Below are 17,901 nucleotides of genomic sequence, written 5' to 3'. Positions count from 1 at the left end.
AAAATAAATGAACATTTGAAGAGGCAGAAAGGAATATTAAACCATTCATCTTTACTAACCACATCTTAGCCATTTTTACCCTCAGGCGCACATAAACTTCACGTTTGGAAATTCTTTAAATACAAAAATGGATACAAAGAATTGTTGTTTTGTACCAGTTATCTGTTGCAAGAGGCAGAAGGCACAAGGACACACTTAACTTGGGGAGGCGCATTAGGACCGTTGAGACAAATGTGATTATGTGATGACTGATGAGACCAAATTAGACCAGGTGTGTTCCAGAAGGGGTCAGTTGGTGTTGACAGATATATGTTGTTGACAGATCATATCTACCTTATTTCTTATTTCTTCATGATACTTTGCACAAATTATGGGTGTGACTTCTGGCGCAACATGTCACTTAACCTGAACCAGCGTGTCCTATGGTAACAGGATGCAAATCTGCTTTCTTAGACCAGCTGGTCCAGCGTATCATTAACTTATGAAGAACCAGGTTAGCAACTTGAAGTAGAGGTGTGAATCTTCGCTGGCCCCACGATTCAATTACGATTCAGCTGCCAACGATTCAAATACAAAGCGATTCTCGATGCATCGTGATGCATCTCCGTATATGGCATCCTCAATGATCTATATTCCTCTACATTGCTACTTTTTAATCATTTAAATTCCCCTTTTATTCAGAAAGTCTTTCCAATAATCAGACTATAGCAGTCTACAAAATAAAAGCTTCAGCTTTAATCATTACAAAAACAAACCATTTATCTATCTGCCTCACACGTTTTTTTGTAGTATATAGTACTTAAATTGTACAAAAATACAGTTTTCACATAGCAGCTTTAAGATAAGGCATTTATTGAATCTGGAGCAGAAATTTATGGCTGGTGACTGCAGGTGAAAATGGCTAACATGATTAGTAATTGTTGTGAGGCAGATGTCACACTCAGAGTGGGTCTCGTCCAGTTCATAGTTCCCAGCAAGTTAATAAAATCCAACATGTGTCCCCAGATGTCCTATTGAAAAAATACTCAAAAAAGGTTTTTTTAATCGCTCGCAGATGATCTCTGCCTCCCTCTGACATGCCTCCTACATAAGTAATGTTAGCCTAATGTCCACCCACAGTTCAAAGCACGGGAGCAACATCGCAACGTACCTTTATTGTCAAGCTGAGGCCGGACAATCAACAATCAGCATAAGCTGCAGACTCTCGATTATGCTTCGTCTTTGCTTCGATGCAGAATGTTCCATGTGTATCGCGATGCATCTTTGAATCGAGAAATTTTCACACTTCTAACTTTAATGAGTGAATACTACTTACACTTTTATAAATGCCTTAGCTAACACTTCCAAAGCCTGGAAGTGACGCGGGTATATCAGGAATTATGATACTTTCTTAAGCTAGTTCCGAAATATAATTTCCCCAGTGACCTCCCGGGGAAACTCGTGGATTGTGCTTAATAAAATAAAAGGAGGAAATCAATTTGGCCAAATACATTCACTCAGTCATTCATTCGGGGAAAATACAATATACAGACAAAAGAAGAAAGCCAGACAGGCATAATCACCTTGTTCCTGGTGTAAAGCTAGTCAGAGCTGCACACAGTGTGAAAATCAAGAAGGGATTCACAGTCAGCTGGTGAGAGAGCGGGGCTGGCTGACAATGAATAATTAGTATTTCCATAGTGGCGTCTCTCTGTAGGTGGGCTGCAGAAATCTTTAAGGTCCCTCCTCTGTTTCCTCTCTGAAGCAGATGGGTACGTCTGTCTCTTGCAGTCACTCTCAGCTCAGCTTACCATTCTATTCATTTTTCTTCCTCAAACAAACTGAGCTTAAAACACAATGACTTCTTAGAAACCCCCAAATCCCCAAGGGATTCTCCCCATGTAGCAGGCATCACTGCACAAATATGGAGTGATTTGACAGATCACAATATCTACAGCTTGTTCAAATCTTTTACAGAAGAACAAAGTGGCTCTAAGCAGCTGTGCACTGTAGTAAATGTTCCATTAGCTGTACACCCACATAATCCCTGATCGAGTCATTGAAATGAATGGTCCATTTGTGTGCAGACCTGATGTTTTTATCGGTCCAGATAATCTTACTATAAGTGTTCTACAGCATTCTCAAAGCTTATGTACTGTACAAAACCACCAAGCGCCCAACAGACTGTTTACACAGACCTGAATTTCAGAAACTTTGGGATGCTTTACCAAATGTTAATTTAGATTCACATGGCAGGAACAAATTACTCTAAGTTGGTAACGTCTTGCTTTTTATTTCAGAGATCATGCAAACGGTGTAGAGCAGAAACAATGTGAGTAGCACAGCTCACACGCACGTCAAACGAGGCTGCAGCAGAGAGCGGTTCTCTGTAAAAAAAATAATAATGAAAACGACCTGTCGACAGCCATATTGACAGTATACCAGCGTGTCAATACAGTTTTAATGTCTGCATCTGTAGAAAATGTCAGACATGAAGAGAATACACACAACATGTAAAGGACACTTTGTTTCCTGTGCACTCTTTTTCCTTCCCTCCCTCCCTCCCTCCCTCCATCTCTTTCTCCCTCCACTTTCTCGTTCCTTCAACAGGACTGAAGGAAAATCATGTCATCATTTTTATTGATAATTATCAAAGGCGAACTTGTGTAAAAGCATAGGGCAGGCAGCGCCGCAGCAGCAAAGTGGCCTGTGTGCACACTAGTGAACCGCAGCACTTTAGCAACGCAGCAGCCACGCACTACACAAGCAGGAAGTGTGTTCCACGGGTTAGTGGGTTAACAACAGAACTGGAACTCACAAGTGTTAATTTCTTAACCCAGACATCACTGCATGGTATCCTGTTTGCTCTCTATTCAGATAATAACACAACACATAATATTGAGTCCCAATTTTCAAATTCAGTACTACCTGTAACACAAATATTACGAATATCTCTTCATAAAATGTTCAAGGCAGAATGAAAATGGACTCTCAAAACATTCTATCTTCACTGTGTTTGAGCGCTGCTACCCAACACAATAAGATGGTGATGACTCACCAGTGGTCTCACTTCTGGTATGTAGACACTCCTGTCTTCATACTTTTGGCCATATAGTTTAAACAGCAAGTGGAGTGCTAATTGCTTAGGCCTAGTTACATGTTTTCTGTAAGAACAGACAACTAAGAGGGGACTTACAGCAGCCCATAGCAATCCACCGACTTTGCCTGGCCCTGGACTGGCAGCTCCTCGTGAACACAGCGGGCCGTTTTGAAGACAGGGAATAGAGTGCCACGGTGATTTTCTTGCCAGGTTTGTCTCCTGGCATCCCGGGGCTGAGTCAGCAAAAACAATCACTAGCTGCATGGCTACAAGCTAATTACCTAACAGCAGCTACACTTGCAGCCATTACCGGTTACTCTAGCTACAAAGCTTCCATTATCAGCCATCAGGAAACTCCATAAATTATGTGAGTACTGTGGCTCGGCTCTATCATTCTCTGAGGGTGCTTATGGCTTGGGGCCCAGAGGCATTTAGGGGAGGCTGCTAGCTAGCAGTGGTTAGCAGCTACTTTAGCAACAAGGTGTTATCTGTCCAGAGTTGAGGCAAAGCAGCCAGAGGATATCAGAAAATATTTTCTCCATAAAATATCCACTTTCACCCAAATCAGTGAGTGAAGTTATGGTGACATTGTACAGTAATTTCTAAGGTCTGGGACCCAGAAACGACCCACTTTGATGGCATCCTTCTTTTTAAACATCCCAGGCAATGTCATAAATACAAAGTGTTTATTGGATGAAATAATTTGGTGCAGAACATTTTTTTTGTCATTTTCCAGGAAGTTACAAACTCTAAAATGCCATCAAAATATACACAAAACAACATTCCAGCCATTGTTGGGCCTGATAGCATTGTATATTGAGATATGGAGCAAGACACGTAATTTAAATCACTTAAACATTGATTTTGACTTCATGGGAACCTTGAGCTGTGGAGGCTCAGCTGTAGAGGATAAAAAAGGTAATGACCAAATTATCACAGCATTGTTCAGGTGTCCAATATTTTTTCTTTGACAGGCTGACAGCAGCTATCATCAGTGTAGCATACAGCAAGTCAACTGTGTAGTTTCAAAGTACACAGCACTAACACCATGACAGCTCTCTAATATCACACATGCAACAGAGGATGACAAGCTGGTTGTGTCCTTGACAATAACAGTGAAGACATCTCCAGAGCTGTAACCTTGAGCTGAAACGAAAAAGACACCTCTGGTAAGGCAGCCATGCTGTGGAAACATTTTCACCTATTTTAAGTCTGACATGTGCATCATAAACAAAGATGAGTGGCAACAAAGATGAGTAACACAGTGACCTTGTTACATCATTTCAGACCGCGTTGTTTACACAAAACAGTCAATTGTGATTATAATCTACCCCCACAAGCCTTGAACTTCCATGGTAGATACATGGTGTTTCTCAGCAGTAAACCACAGCCTCGTCAGCACTATGAACCAAAAACACGGCATGTTGCAAAGTACCTAACACATACTGGTTTCTTATATAGCCTTTAGTAAATTGAAGTAATCATTTAATACAGATTTAAGTCTTAGAGGTGGTAATCACACCATTCCTCCTCTCAATGTGAGTGTGTGTATGAAACTAATGCAACTTTTAGAGCGAGCAGCGAGTTGCTGGCTGAACAGCTGGTGTACCCACTAGCCGGCTGTTTCACTGCGGGATGCTTCCTGATAACAAACTGGACCTCCTCCCATTTATCTGACAAGACCACAGCCACAGTAGCTGGCTGGGATGCTGCAGGGCTGGACTGTAGACCTGAACTACCAGCCAGACGACTTCCCAAGCCATGCTTTGTCACCCAAACATTCCAGAGGAAAGGGACCGGACCATAGGGAAGACACTGTAGTTCTGCCAAATCTCTGCCAAATCACTGAGAGGCTAAATATGGACTGATCTTCATACTCTGTAATTTCATATTCTACAGAACTTGGCACGACTGCTTTCTAATATTATGCACTTTACAAAGAGTAGGCAGCTCTTTTCCATAGACATGCTGGCTTGGCTTGACTTGGTTTGATTGGCACATCATCCCAGTGCAGCAGGGAATTGCATCTCCATTAACTGATGAACTTGCCTTGAGCCAATGACTTTTAACTGGTGAGTGCTCTTTACCATTGCACCCTACAACGGTTGTTGGTAGCCAGCTACTTATCAGCATGGATTTTCAGGCTATTGTTACAATTTTCTCAGTATCTCCTACATATTCCTTGGAAATGGAGACAGGATGATGAAATGGATCTAGAAGAGAAAGAGGAAACTTCTGTTTGTCCCTGAATGACACCACCACAACCTGCTGGGAAGAGGTCAGGTGCGCTTTGACCCGACTCCAGTAATGGTCCGTCTTGGGTGTGGTTTGGTGCGACACAAATTGCTCCATTTTACTGGTAATTGAAACACAAATCAACACAGCATGGTTTGACGCAAATGGAAATGCCATAGGGTTTTACTCATTTTCCACATTAAATGGAGTAATAAAGCTAAAAAGGTCTGTGAGACATAGGAATGGGACAATATTAGATGTTTCACGGATCGAGATAAAAAGAAGTATATTGAGGTGAATTTCCGTCACCGTGATGATTATGAATATCCTCTCGTGTGACTTGAAAACGCTGTCTAACATGAAACCTACAGTCTTTTATTGATTCCCTGATTTATTTTTAATTACCACAAGGGGGAACACACATCTTTACATTGCACCCCTGCAAAATAAGTTAAAATCAGATGTCTGGAGATACTACGGACTCCAGACGAATAAACAGGGTGATAAAATGCATCCATCTCCTTGAACACCATTCAGCTCTGTTGGCTGAACAGTCTGTTTTTCATTAAAAAGGATGTTCACTTAAAGAAAAGATGGCTGACCTATCTACGAAACAGTAGGAGTATTTGTTTCTTAACAAGACCCATTTAAGGAGTTTGAAAGGTCCACTGTAAGAAAGTAATTTTTTGAGTCTCATTCCTAATTCATCAAATAATGACACTTTGGGATGGCGGCCAACCTGACCTATAATCTCCAAGCTTCAGTATTTGAAGAGCTGGGAATGAGACTTACAAATCAACTTTCTTATAAAGTGGACCTTTAAGTATATTTTGATGATTATCAGGATGATTATTGTGAATTGCAATTATTTTGGCCAGGATAATCCCTAAATTATATGGCATGATACACTAGGGATTCCAAACAAACACAGGATGTTTTGAAAGACATACAGACAAACATACAGACAAACATACAGACAGATAGACAGACTGAAAGCACTGAGTTGCAAACTTTTACCAAATGGAGATGAAAAACACTCCAAAGGCAGATCGTGTTTGGTTTTGAGTGAAAACGAATTGAGATGCAGAGCTGCAGAAACATGTAATGGAACTGAACACTGCCGTTCGCCTCAGCTGTGCTGTGGACGCACGGAGGAGGGTGAGTGCAGAATCGACTCTGATCACAGCTGCTCAGAGAAGCTCGGCCCCATTTATAAGGCCTTTATCTGTACAGAACACCAGTAATCATGCTGCTGCGTGTGTGTGTTAGACAAGTCAAACATGATGGCGTGTCTGCCATTATGAAGTAGATGCGTCGTAATTATGCCATTTCATAAATCTTCTAAACAGTATATTTTTTCAACTGTTCAAGTATACTGACGTATGAATGTCCCCACTTACAGTTAATCATTGATGTAAAGTTATTGTCTTCACAAAGAAAGAACACTTTTCATCTGTTCCACACAAAGAGGTTCACCGATTTTAAAAGTGGAAAAGAAAGAACTGGTAATGGATTGGTACCTGGTCGAGACAGATGCCCTGATTTGGGGTATTGGTATTGCATCTGGTTGGAAAGGATAGTTGTGATTTGGAAATGTTTTTATGTAGGGATATATGTATGTTATTTATGGGGGAAAATAATGTTCACCATTATCAACCCATTTAAATACCTTCAGTTAGAAGTGATTCCAAATTGCTGATTTAAGGGGTTTTCTCAGTAGTGGCTAACAATGGCCTTAAACAAAATCTTGGAAGCTGTTTGGTAAAGACGCCTTACAGTCTTTGGATAAAACGTGTTTCCACTAGTTCATGTACACTTTGTTGGCTTCTGGATTTATCATGTCTGTAGTAAAAGCTCTGAATCTATTAGTTTATTATGGCTGGAAAGTGCTGACAGGCAGCAGAGCTCAGGAATCAATAACATCCTTCACTAATTTTGCTTCTGTCCATCACTGAGAACTACTGAGGGCAAAGAGAGGGGACTGTCAATCATCTTATTTATTTTAATATCTTTAAATTTTGTTGTGGCAGATTAAAACACTTGAGCAGGCTAGAAATATGTGATGATACTGATATAGTAGTCCTATTCATGACTGATGTATTACAGTTCTCAGTACTGTAACAGCTGCTGAGAGACTGATGATTCTCACAAAACATAAGAGAGTTATGGGAGAGATGTAAGAGACACACTGCTGGGAACACCGTAACTCAGCAACACCAATAAAACATCTTCTCTGCCTTTTACTAAAACTAAAGTTGACTGTCAAGGTCTTAATCCTGAGGAAAAAAGCAGGAACCTTGACTCAGAGTCAAACCACTTTCCGTTGGCCGGCTGGCCAGGACATCTCCAGGACTTTCCCATGTGCTGCAATGACCAGATGTGACTTTTGGACAATGAAAGGGATTTTTTTTTCATACAAAAAGGGATTCAACTTCAATATACTGCCCTTCACCACTGAACAGTTTGCACATTAAATGCTTTCAATTATCATCCTCGACATAAAAGCATCCAACACAATAGGACAGAGCTTGTTTTTGGTATCCATAGAAAATAATGATTAAGTAAACTATGAACATTTGTTTCCTCATCTTCACTGGAGTGTTATTATTTACTTTTAAAGTCATGCAATGGATCTCGTCCTTTCCTGCATCACTTTACATTCATGCTGACTGACGGTGGACTTGCATGTTTGTATAACATCACTGACGTCACTGGTCGGTGCTATGTTTCTTGCACATAAGGCCAGATTCACCTGTGACGGGGTCCTCGGGCAAAGCCTTGTTGGCATACCCCAACAGCCCCTCCTCCTCCACATGTGCATTACCCTGTAACATCCAGGTTCACATTCGTACACTACATGCTGCAGTTTACACAGGGCACTTTCATTTAAATGCTCAGAGATCAAGAATACACCAAGTGCTTTCTCAGCAGCCTGGCTGAACTGGCTTGCACCATGCATGCACAGCAGGGCTTCCCCCAAGGAAAAGGTTTACCAGAGGTGGTAGGCCACCCAGATTCTGACTCATCTCGCTCTTCAACGCATAGTAGTAGATGACTGTCTACACAACAGTTACACCTGGAGAGTTTGTAAATGTAATGCTAAGACTAAAAGATAGAGCTGATGCTAATACAGCAAAGCTAGTGTTACTTGCCATTAAATGTTGTTGTAATTTTGATGCTGTTCCAGTTTCAAACTGCTTTAAAAAAATAATCAAGTGCAATTGCAACAATTTGTGAACTAATCAATAAGTCAGATTTTGATAGTAAATCGACTGGCACTCTGTAAAGCGCATACCTCTGCCAAGGCCCAACAGTATACCGATAGCCCTGTATCACTCAATTTGAAACCACCTTCTGCTTAACCATACTTTGAGCTCACCAGATCTAGGTGCATCAAATTGTCCTCACTCATAGATAGCAGCCACATGTGCCTGTTTTTTTTCCCATCAAAATCCATGCATTATTCCCTAGTCATTTCACAATGTAAAAAGAAAAAGAAAATCCTGGATCGGTCCATTTATCTAGAGCAGCACCAAAAGTTAATGGGATCTAATTCTGTGCTGAGACCCATCCTCCTTCCATGTTTCATGGAAATCTGTTCTGTACTTTTGTCTAATCCTGCTGACCAACCAACCAACCAACCAACCAACCAACCAACCAACAAACCAATTAACAGACATGGGTGAAAACCTAACCTTGTTGGCAGGTGTAATAATCATCACGATGTTTCTCCAGGTTTGTGGAGGACTTGGGTGCAAATATTTGGAAGTGGGTTTGAGCGTTCTCCTGCACGACAATGTTAACTTTTTCAGTAAAGAATGATAATAAATAAATAACACAAACAGCTTAATGTAGCTTTAAGGTTGCTTAAGAAGTCCACTGGGGACTAACTACAACCATTAGATGTGGGAAAAGTCATTCAGTTAATTTTGATGCGCTTCACATTGATTTTACATTCATTCAGCTGTCATGGTGCCCAAAACTGCTTGGGTGCTGCACCTAAGCCTTATAATGGTGGGATTAGTTGCAGTCCTATTTCAATACATTTTATTGTGCAACCCTAGTGATAACACAGGATGTTATGTTTGTCTCTGAAACAGCATTACGAGCATTTTAAAACACTTGCAGCCTACACTGACTCTTTAAGGAACTATGTTAAACCGACAAAGTGGTGGGAACACTTGGATACATACAGTAACAGCCTTTGAAAGACCAACTTATTTCCATAGTCATTAGAGTTTGAATCATTAGCAGATAAATTTAGTTTAAAAAGTAAACATCAGGGTTTCGTGAAACTGTCAGGGCAGAACCTGCTCCAAACTGAAGATGAATGGCTTTGCTGCACTGAGTTCAGTTATTTAGTGAAAGCTGAACACATCAGTCAAGCCCCATGGTGCAATATTGCAAAGTGTATTTCTTTGGATAATGGTATGAAATATGGCACGCATTAGTTTAAGGGCAAAAATACTCTTACTCAGTTCGAATCACTTGTTGAGTGACAAGTTCTGTCATTAATGTAATTATATGGAAATGTATAAAGAACACTCATTTGCATCAACCTAACCTAACCAGACACGTTGTATTTTTTTGACAGCTGGATGGAGATCACCGAGCTGAGCTCAGCGTCTGTCATCCTCCTTTGAGTAAGTGAACCAGTGCCTCATGGCAGACAATGAAAGCCGACTTTTGTTTGATTCAATCATATCTACAACCTGATAGTCATGGGTGAATTTGCATTTCTCTCATTCAACCCTCTCTGCAGCGACACTTTCTTCTGCCTTATTGCTTTCATTTCACTGATAGATCTTCAGTGATATTCACTGGGAAGTTATTCCTCTGGAACACACAAAGTCCTGCCGGGATTAAGAAGGAAAGAGAGAGAAAGGGAGAGCGAGAGTGAGAGATTGTGGCCAATCCCCCTTGGTATCCACACATTGTTTCCCCTCCGCCGATGGGGATTCTTATCAAAACGCTGCCAGGACTATCATGAAAGGATATGGTAATTATGGAAAACACACACACACACACACACACACACACACACGCACTCACACATGCACAGAGCCAGGAAGGCCGACCAAGCACCAGGCTAATATAATGTGTCTGGTGTGGGGGCTATTTACATACCCTTCCAGAGCGCTTGTCACATTCAATTAATTACTCTCTGGCAAGGTGACAAAGATGATTAAAATGAATGATGAAAAATATTTCCTTGCATGGCTCAAAAAAAATCTGCAAAGTCCTTTTAAAATCCAGCCAAATGATCTCTAAAACCAGGCGCGTCTTAGGAAAAGTTAAAGGTGTTTTTTTTCACTCCCAAGAGGGATTACAGTACCATTTCTTCTATTCGGGAAGGGAATGCAGAAAATGAGCCAGAGAGGATGTTTGTAGGAGTGGCTGTGATCATGAGCTGTGCTTTATTCTGGCGGCGGAAAAAAAGAGCTGAAGCCTGTGGGGTAATGAGCTGCATCACAGCGTCCGTTCATAACCCCTCACATCTGATGTCTTTCAGCAAACACAGCCTATTTAACACTGTCAGATCAATTAGTAGGTGAAGAAAGGGCTGGGGAAACGTGGAGCCTTTTGTTCAAACAGACACTGTGAGCGAGGAGGTACAGTACGGTTTAAGGGAATTTATCTCGGCAGAAGGTTTTAATGTTCACAATGCGATTGTGCTTCCCTTATCACACAAAAGAACAGGCTGAATCAGGATTGTTGCAGTAAAATGTGTAGGCTGAATCAAACACCAGGGATGTGACAGCCTTGTGGGGGAATCAGGAGCTGTTAGAGTGAGGCAAATACCCCAAGGGGCATATGAATACAGAAATCTACATTTCAAGTAGCGCCGCGCCTCCACTGGCTCATATCTCTGTCTGATGCTGAAATAAGCTCGAGCAGCCTGAGCCTAATTTTTCACTTATGGCTGAGGACTACTGACTGCAGCCGAGCTCAATCCGTTCGTCACGAGGGCTCTTTTCAGCGTGGACATTCTTCAAGGAAGCCTCCCTTTACACAAAAATGTCATTTTCTACACAAACGTCTACCCATGAAATTTCTTTTCCCCCTCTGCTGTTTGGCCCTTTGTCAGGAAACATAATGGCTTGCTTCAGCCAGATTAGCCTTGTCTTTGAGATCGGAGGGCCGACAAACGGACTGCGGTGCGCCGAGGAGATCTCTCCAACTGTGGCAGATAGTTCCTTCAAATGAACGGGTCATTTTCTGTCATTCCTTACCGGCTAAAAGACCTTAGCTTAGCATTTATGCTGCACGCAGCGTGGTTGAGGAATTGTTCTACTGTGAGAGGTGAGAGGCTCAACCTCCTTTTGTGTGGCTGTCCACAGATACAAACTTTTCAAAGGAGAAATGTCTTTTTTCAAAATGTTACATCATAAGTTAACATAGTGAGCCATGTAACATTTGCCAAAAATTACAATAGAAGAGAAAAAAAAATCACCTAATCAGAGTTAATAAACCATGCAAACAATGGATGAAGCGGAGATACTTATTCTCATAGTTTTAAATTGTTGCAATCACCCCGCATCCATTTCACACTGTCAAGGAGAATTCTATTGTTCATAAAATTAGATCACAATGGGAAAGAGGCAAGGCTGAACGGAAATCTGACTGGCTATTGATGGCTAATGACTGTTCTACCGGGTCCAATCAAAAACTCAAAATCAGGTCCAACATGAGGCCAGCAGCCTGACAGACTGTTTTTACCAGACTGAATAATAACAGAAAGAGAACTGAAACATTGTTTTCAAGGAGGCTCCATAAAATTGTATTTCACAGTTAAACCGGTGGCCTTGATTCATCACCGCAGAGTGAGTTAAAAACAAATACTAACAGTGTGGATTGTCATTTAGGGTTGGTTCAGACCCGCTTGCTATGGTGTCAGTTTGGCCTTGGGTCTCTGCATTTGGCCGAGTCATCTCAGGTTTGGGTAAGAAAGTCAGCGTCAGCAGGGATTCATTGTTCCAATCTCCCAGATTGGTACTGACATGATTCAGTAGATCAGGTATTGGTCAAACATGAGGGTTTATGTCCTACGTTTGAGCGAATTTCAATGCATTACACCACCTCTAAAACTCATCAATTCCTGTTTAACAAAAAATGCATTTTAATTTGAAGGTACTGGGGGGCTTTTACTGTGAAATAAAAAGTGTCATTCCAGGTTAACTGGCATTACCAAAATCAACATGATGATATACGAAATAGTTTTTTTGTTCTTTGTTCAGAAGTTCTTTTGTGACATTGCATGGACAAAGTAATGTTTGTTAAAGAGAGCAACTCAGACAAGGTCTGTAGTTACATCTTTTAATGATGACTTTTTAGAAAAATGAATAAGTACATCTAGAGAAGCACTCATTGGATTGGCTTTTGCCTCCGATCATGACCTAATTGGGTGGACTGGGTAATGGCCAGATGTGACTGACTCATTAAGTATGGTTTGTTCGTAGACATCATTACATTCTTTCAGGGCTGACTCAATTTTTAGTGCCACGCAAACCCTGGTACATAATATTACTTAATTCTTCAATGAACCAATATATACAGTATAATATGAAATATCATTATCAGATCTGTTCTAAGTATGAGTTTAGATTAGGGATGCAAAGATTATAGATTTTGTTGGTACAACAACACTATGGATGCATAAAATCATACAAAGATTTTTGTTTAGAGGTTTGCTTCCCCACGGTATGTCTTTGTTAGCTTTTGTTTTACCAGTCACTGCCTTACGAAACAGAAACAATAAGTAACTAAATAATGCAATACAATGTAGTAAATAAAAATACACAAAACGTGCGTGAATTTATTAACAGTGCAGTGCTCCTTTTCCCGCTTTGTTGTCATAAGTTTACACTGCACTGAAAGTCCAACTCAACCACTACACCGAAAAATAATGAACCATGTCCCTTTTTTGAGAGTGAGAACACTCAAGCACTTGGTGTAGCTGAGCCTTTACGGCATCCCTAGTTTTGATATCATATCATTGGGAGAGAAACTATGTTGTGTTAGTTAAGCCAGCTGGTTAGGGTTCATAAGGGAAACAAAGAAGAAAGACAGATCCATGCGCAGGTGATGTGATTAAATGAAGAGCTGCAGAAGTGTGTAATGAATCTAAATGAGGTCTTCTGCCTCAGCTGTTCTGTAGACACACAGAGGACAATGAGTACAGCACAGACTCTGATAATTGTTTATCACAGCAGCTCAGAGCAGTTTGTAAGGACTGTGCCCAACACCAGTAATCCTACAGCACAAGATGCGCATGTTACATTCTGTATATTAGACAAGTTGAACATGATGGTGTGCAGGATATGGTAAAATATAACTGAAGTCTGTTTATCATTACATCACAATCTTATATTCAGAACAATATAAGTAAAAATAATACAAACCTAAGTGTATTATGGTTTCCACTTATGTTAGTAAAGTTAAATATGTAAACGAACAAGAGTGATTCTAATATGCTTCACACTGTGAGGATTATAGATTTTGAATTAGAGAAGAAGAACACTGGGTTGATGTATCAGGACTGGTATTAGAAAGGAAAACATTGGATCGGGGCATCTGTACTTTTGGGTTGGAAAAAAATATCTGGAATCACCAAAGCCAGCTGTGTCAGTTGCACACATCAGTAACTTCTCAGCCCTACAGGAAATGCCTGGACGTCAGTGACTTGCTGCCTGCACTGTTCACATTTAGAGGCTGCAAGGTCACACCTCCACCTTCCCCTCGCCAGCTAACACTGCTCCAAAAAGTCACCAGTTTGAGAAGAACACTGAACGCTGACTCATTGAAAATCTCACACACAATGAAAGCTCTTACTCAGATCTTGATTGGCAGGAGCGTAGGGCACCTCCGTCCCTCACCACGCTCTGGCTCGGGAGGAAAAATAAACCATGCAAACCCGTCGAGTGCCTTTCCCACCCGCAGGGAGTGTGAGCAAGCACAATACTGTTGCTACAGTGATCCTAATGGTAAACACTGCCAATCAGTTCAATCACACAGATATTTTCTCTTTTATTCTTCACCCCGGCTCTGATTCATGCCTCTGACTGCTTACAAGGTCCATTCACTGAGCTTCAGCCTGAGCAAACAGTGGTGCAAATATGCCACGATAATCTACCTATGCTATTCATGTGACTCACTGAGCTGGCACAACCATTCACACAGGCTCATACACACACACACACACACACACACACACACAAAAGTGCCTCAGGTGTCAGAGCAAATAGCCCTTTTAAAAACACACAATCAACAGGCTCCTACCTGCAATTTGGCGGCGGGTCCAAGGTTATCTCTGCAAGCTCTTTCTGGATTCTGAAACGAGAGGAAGATCTGTGTTATAATCACGCTCTCAAACACACACACACACAAACACACACACACACACACACACACACACACACACACACACACACACACACACACACACACACACACACACACAAAACACAGACAGTTATATAAATCCTGCCTGTAAAATCAATCAGTAAGTGTACACAGTGAATACCTCATTGATTTTCTAATGAGTTCCTGAGCGCTGTGACTGGATACAGGAATAAGTGCTGTCACACAAGATAAACACAGAGAGTCATGGCTGAATATTTGACATTTTTTTAAACCACATTAATTGATATTGATGGCAAAAAGGGCATGTCGGATAAAGGAATCATATCTGACCCATCTGTGTTAATTAATTTAGCTGCTGATCATGGCCTGATCGTCCTGTCTCAACCCTCACCCTTTCAGAAAGCTGCTGGGAGCATTTCCACAACGGGAACATCAAAAAGGGTTTAATGAATAGACTGTAGAGAGGTCAAATTTCTCCCTGGTTAAGTATTCGTTACATAACTATGCCAGTCATTTGCCTGCAAGGACCGGGTAGCCTGGTGTTACTTTACAATCACTCAGTCAGCTATAAATGCAGCTGTTATTCTCTCCATGCAGACAGTGCCATCTCTGCCTCACTCACAGACTTTTGATGCTCATGATGGAGAGACTTAAAAATGTTTCAGCCCAGTTGTTGTTTTTTTTAAACCAGTTCTCACGGTCCAGACTAATTTTTTCCACAAGTCACCCTTTTTGCTCCAGCACCAGCACACAAAGTAGGAACACTGCTACTAAATGTACATGTAACACAACACATTGATATTTTTTCCATATAAACTGTATTACTGAAAAATGTTTTGGTAAAAAGATTCAAAATAGACAATTCACATAACTAACATGTTGTGTTATTTTAAAAGAAAAGGTCACAAGGAGAAATTCATTTTTATGAGTGGCTGCAGCACCTCCTAAAACCAAATATTATTAAAAAATAACGATTACATGATAGTTTAAATTGTCCTGTTTGTTTGTTTATTGGTTTGTCAGCAGCATTACAAAATAAACGACTGAACAGATTTCCACAAATCCTGGATGGAGGATGGGTCTAGGCCCAGAATAGACTCCATTAACTTTTGGTGCGGTTCCAGACAGAAGGGACGGATCCAGGAATTTATTCTCATTTTCACTGACATGGCATTATTTTTTACATTTTCAGTAATTTCTCAAGGAATAATGCATGGATCTGGAAAAATATCAGGTGTATTAGGGTGGCTTGTATCTAGTGAGTACAAAAAGGGACTATTGGGCCCCGATGGAGGTATGTGTACTACTGAGTGCCATTCTAGTTATCATATGTATTAGTCCATTATTAGATTTTCAAGTGTTCCACTGCCCAAATTTTTATATGGTAATCTGGTCGTGGGTCACCTCTGGCCTGCATCCAGGCACCGTCTCACTCACTCTTCTTCTCCTTCGAGGGACAGATCGGGTCTTAAGGGTAGATAACCATATATGAATTGGTGAAGTGGATCAGATGATTGATCGTCAAATGTTTTGTTTACTTTTGTAATTTTTTTTGGTTTTACCAGTTCTCTTACCAGTGGAATGATTTAAAAAACAAAAACCCATGGGTCGTATTTGCAATTTGCACCGGTGGTCCTAGTTAAAAAATGTAGTCACACTGTCTTCAAATATAGTCGCACAATGTGGCTAAATGGTTGCAGTCTGGAGCCCTGGTGCTGATGTATCCATCATTCTTCCAGCTTGTCTGTAGACAGTCAGTAAAAGTGGCTCCATAACATAAAATATTTATTTTCTTCTTGGTTTGTTAATGTGCTTTTCCTGATGGGTTTGGATTTTCTGTTTCAGTTGCAGTTTGGCGGAAAACTACAACAAAAAGCATTGTACATGTGAGAACTCCCTCTGTGGAGATTCAGATTCCATTATAGTGAGTATAGATGAATCTGGTAGTTGATTTATGTGTTGCTCTCTTAAGTGCCGCCACCATTACTGCCGTGGCAGAGATGTTTGCCTTAATCACAGGCAGCAGTCGCCCCCCGACTGATGAAAGTAGTCTGTGTGAATGTGGAAGTTATTCAGTCTCAACGCACTAGTCTGAAATTAGTTATGACACGGGCTTTAGAAAACATAACATTAACATACTGCCTCTGTCCGACCTCTGAAAGTGCTGTGTGGAGGAGCTAATCAAACCCAGCAGGATTTACTTGCTAGCTTAGATTTAACTCAAACTCTGTGCTTTCTTGCATTATAATCAGAAGAATTACATCCTTTAATAAAAATCTGAAACACCTTACAGTGTATAAGTGGAATGTCAGCCAGCTAATGTAGTATCAAGCTAGCAGAAGATCAGAGGGGAGTCAGCTCAACATCAGCCCCATGTGGGCCAAAATAATCCCCATGTAGGCATAAATCACTCTGTATTTAGCAACCCCTCCATTGTTGGCATGCTGCTCAGAATGCAATAAAACATTAGAGTTAAGTAAAGTGTATTTCATGGAGTAGAGGCTTGTGGCACGTCATGACTATGTGAATGAATGGATGAATGCATCTTTTTGGGCTGATATCATTCAGACAGATTATCTAATAACAAACCAAACATTCCGGCACATCAACCCACCATTATCTAGTAGCACAATACGTCAACATCTCAACAGAGTCTTCAGTCTAAAAAAGAGGAATTTATCTATCATATGTTTCCGTATTCCTCCGGTCCCATGCTTTGAAGACATATTCAGAATGCAAACGCATTACCAAAGAGTTATTCAATTACAGCTCTAACCTCAATATCTAACAGATCTAAATCAGGAACACTAACTCGTTTAAACAATATTTGTAGAAAATCATGATATAAAGGACAGTATTAATTTCATTCTCCACCTCATTTAGCTCACAGTATTCTCAGACTCTTTCATCTTCAGGCACACCTATGTCTCCTGTTTCAACATGCATTGGTAATCTGCCACATCTTAACTGTGCACATGGAGGTCTCTGACTATTAGGCTAATTATATTTAACATATTTTTCACATCTGTACTCCTTCTTACATAAACAATAAGTTCTCAGTTTTGGCCTGCTCCAGACTTCCTCTGACCATTATTGTGAGCATTTAGCCCAAACTTGGTTTTTAACTCTTCCAACTCCACATTTACTTTTTGGAGGTACTTTTCTTCCAATCTACACTCTGATAAATCGAATACTTCACTTGCCCATACACCTTAAACAGACAA

The 17,901-nt window shown here is 40.7% G+C and overlaps 1 protein-coding gene across 1 annotated transcript in view; it reads right to left on the bottom strand.

Annotated features, from left to right (window-relative positions):
* Positions 1–17,901, bottom strand: part of LOC311272927 (ubiquitin-conjugating enzyme E2 E2-like) — a 76,162-nt gene that overhangs the window by 48,413 nt on the left and 9,848 nt on the right. The window contains exon 3 of the mRNA XM_084379689.1: positions 14,594–14,644. Coding sequence (XP_084235815.1) covers positions 14,594–14,644 — 51 coding nt within the window. The remainder of the gene's footprint in view (positions 1–14,593; positions 14,645–17,901) is intronic.

This window comes from Pagrus pagrus, assembly GCF_965226575.1.
Source record: "Pagrus pagrus genome assembly, chromosome: 17".
NCBI lineage: Eukaryota > Metazoa > Chordata > Actinopteri > Spariformes > Sparidae > Pagrus > Pagrus pagrus.
Note: the sequence above shows the minus strand (reverse complement) of the source record. Positions and strands in the feature narration are given on the sequence as shown.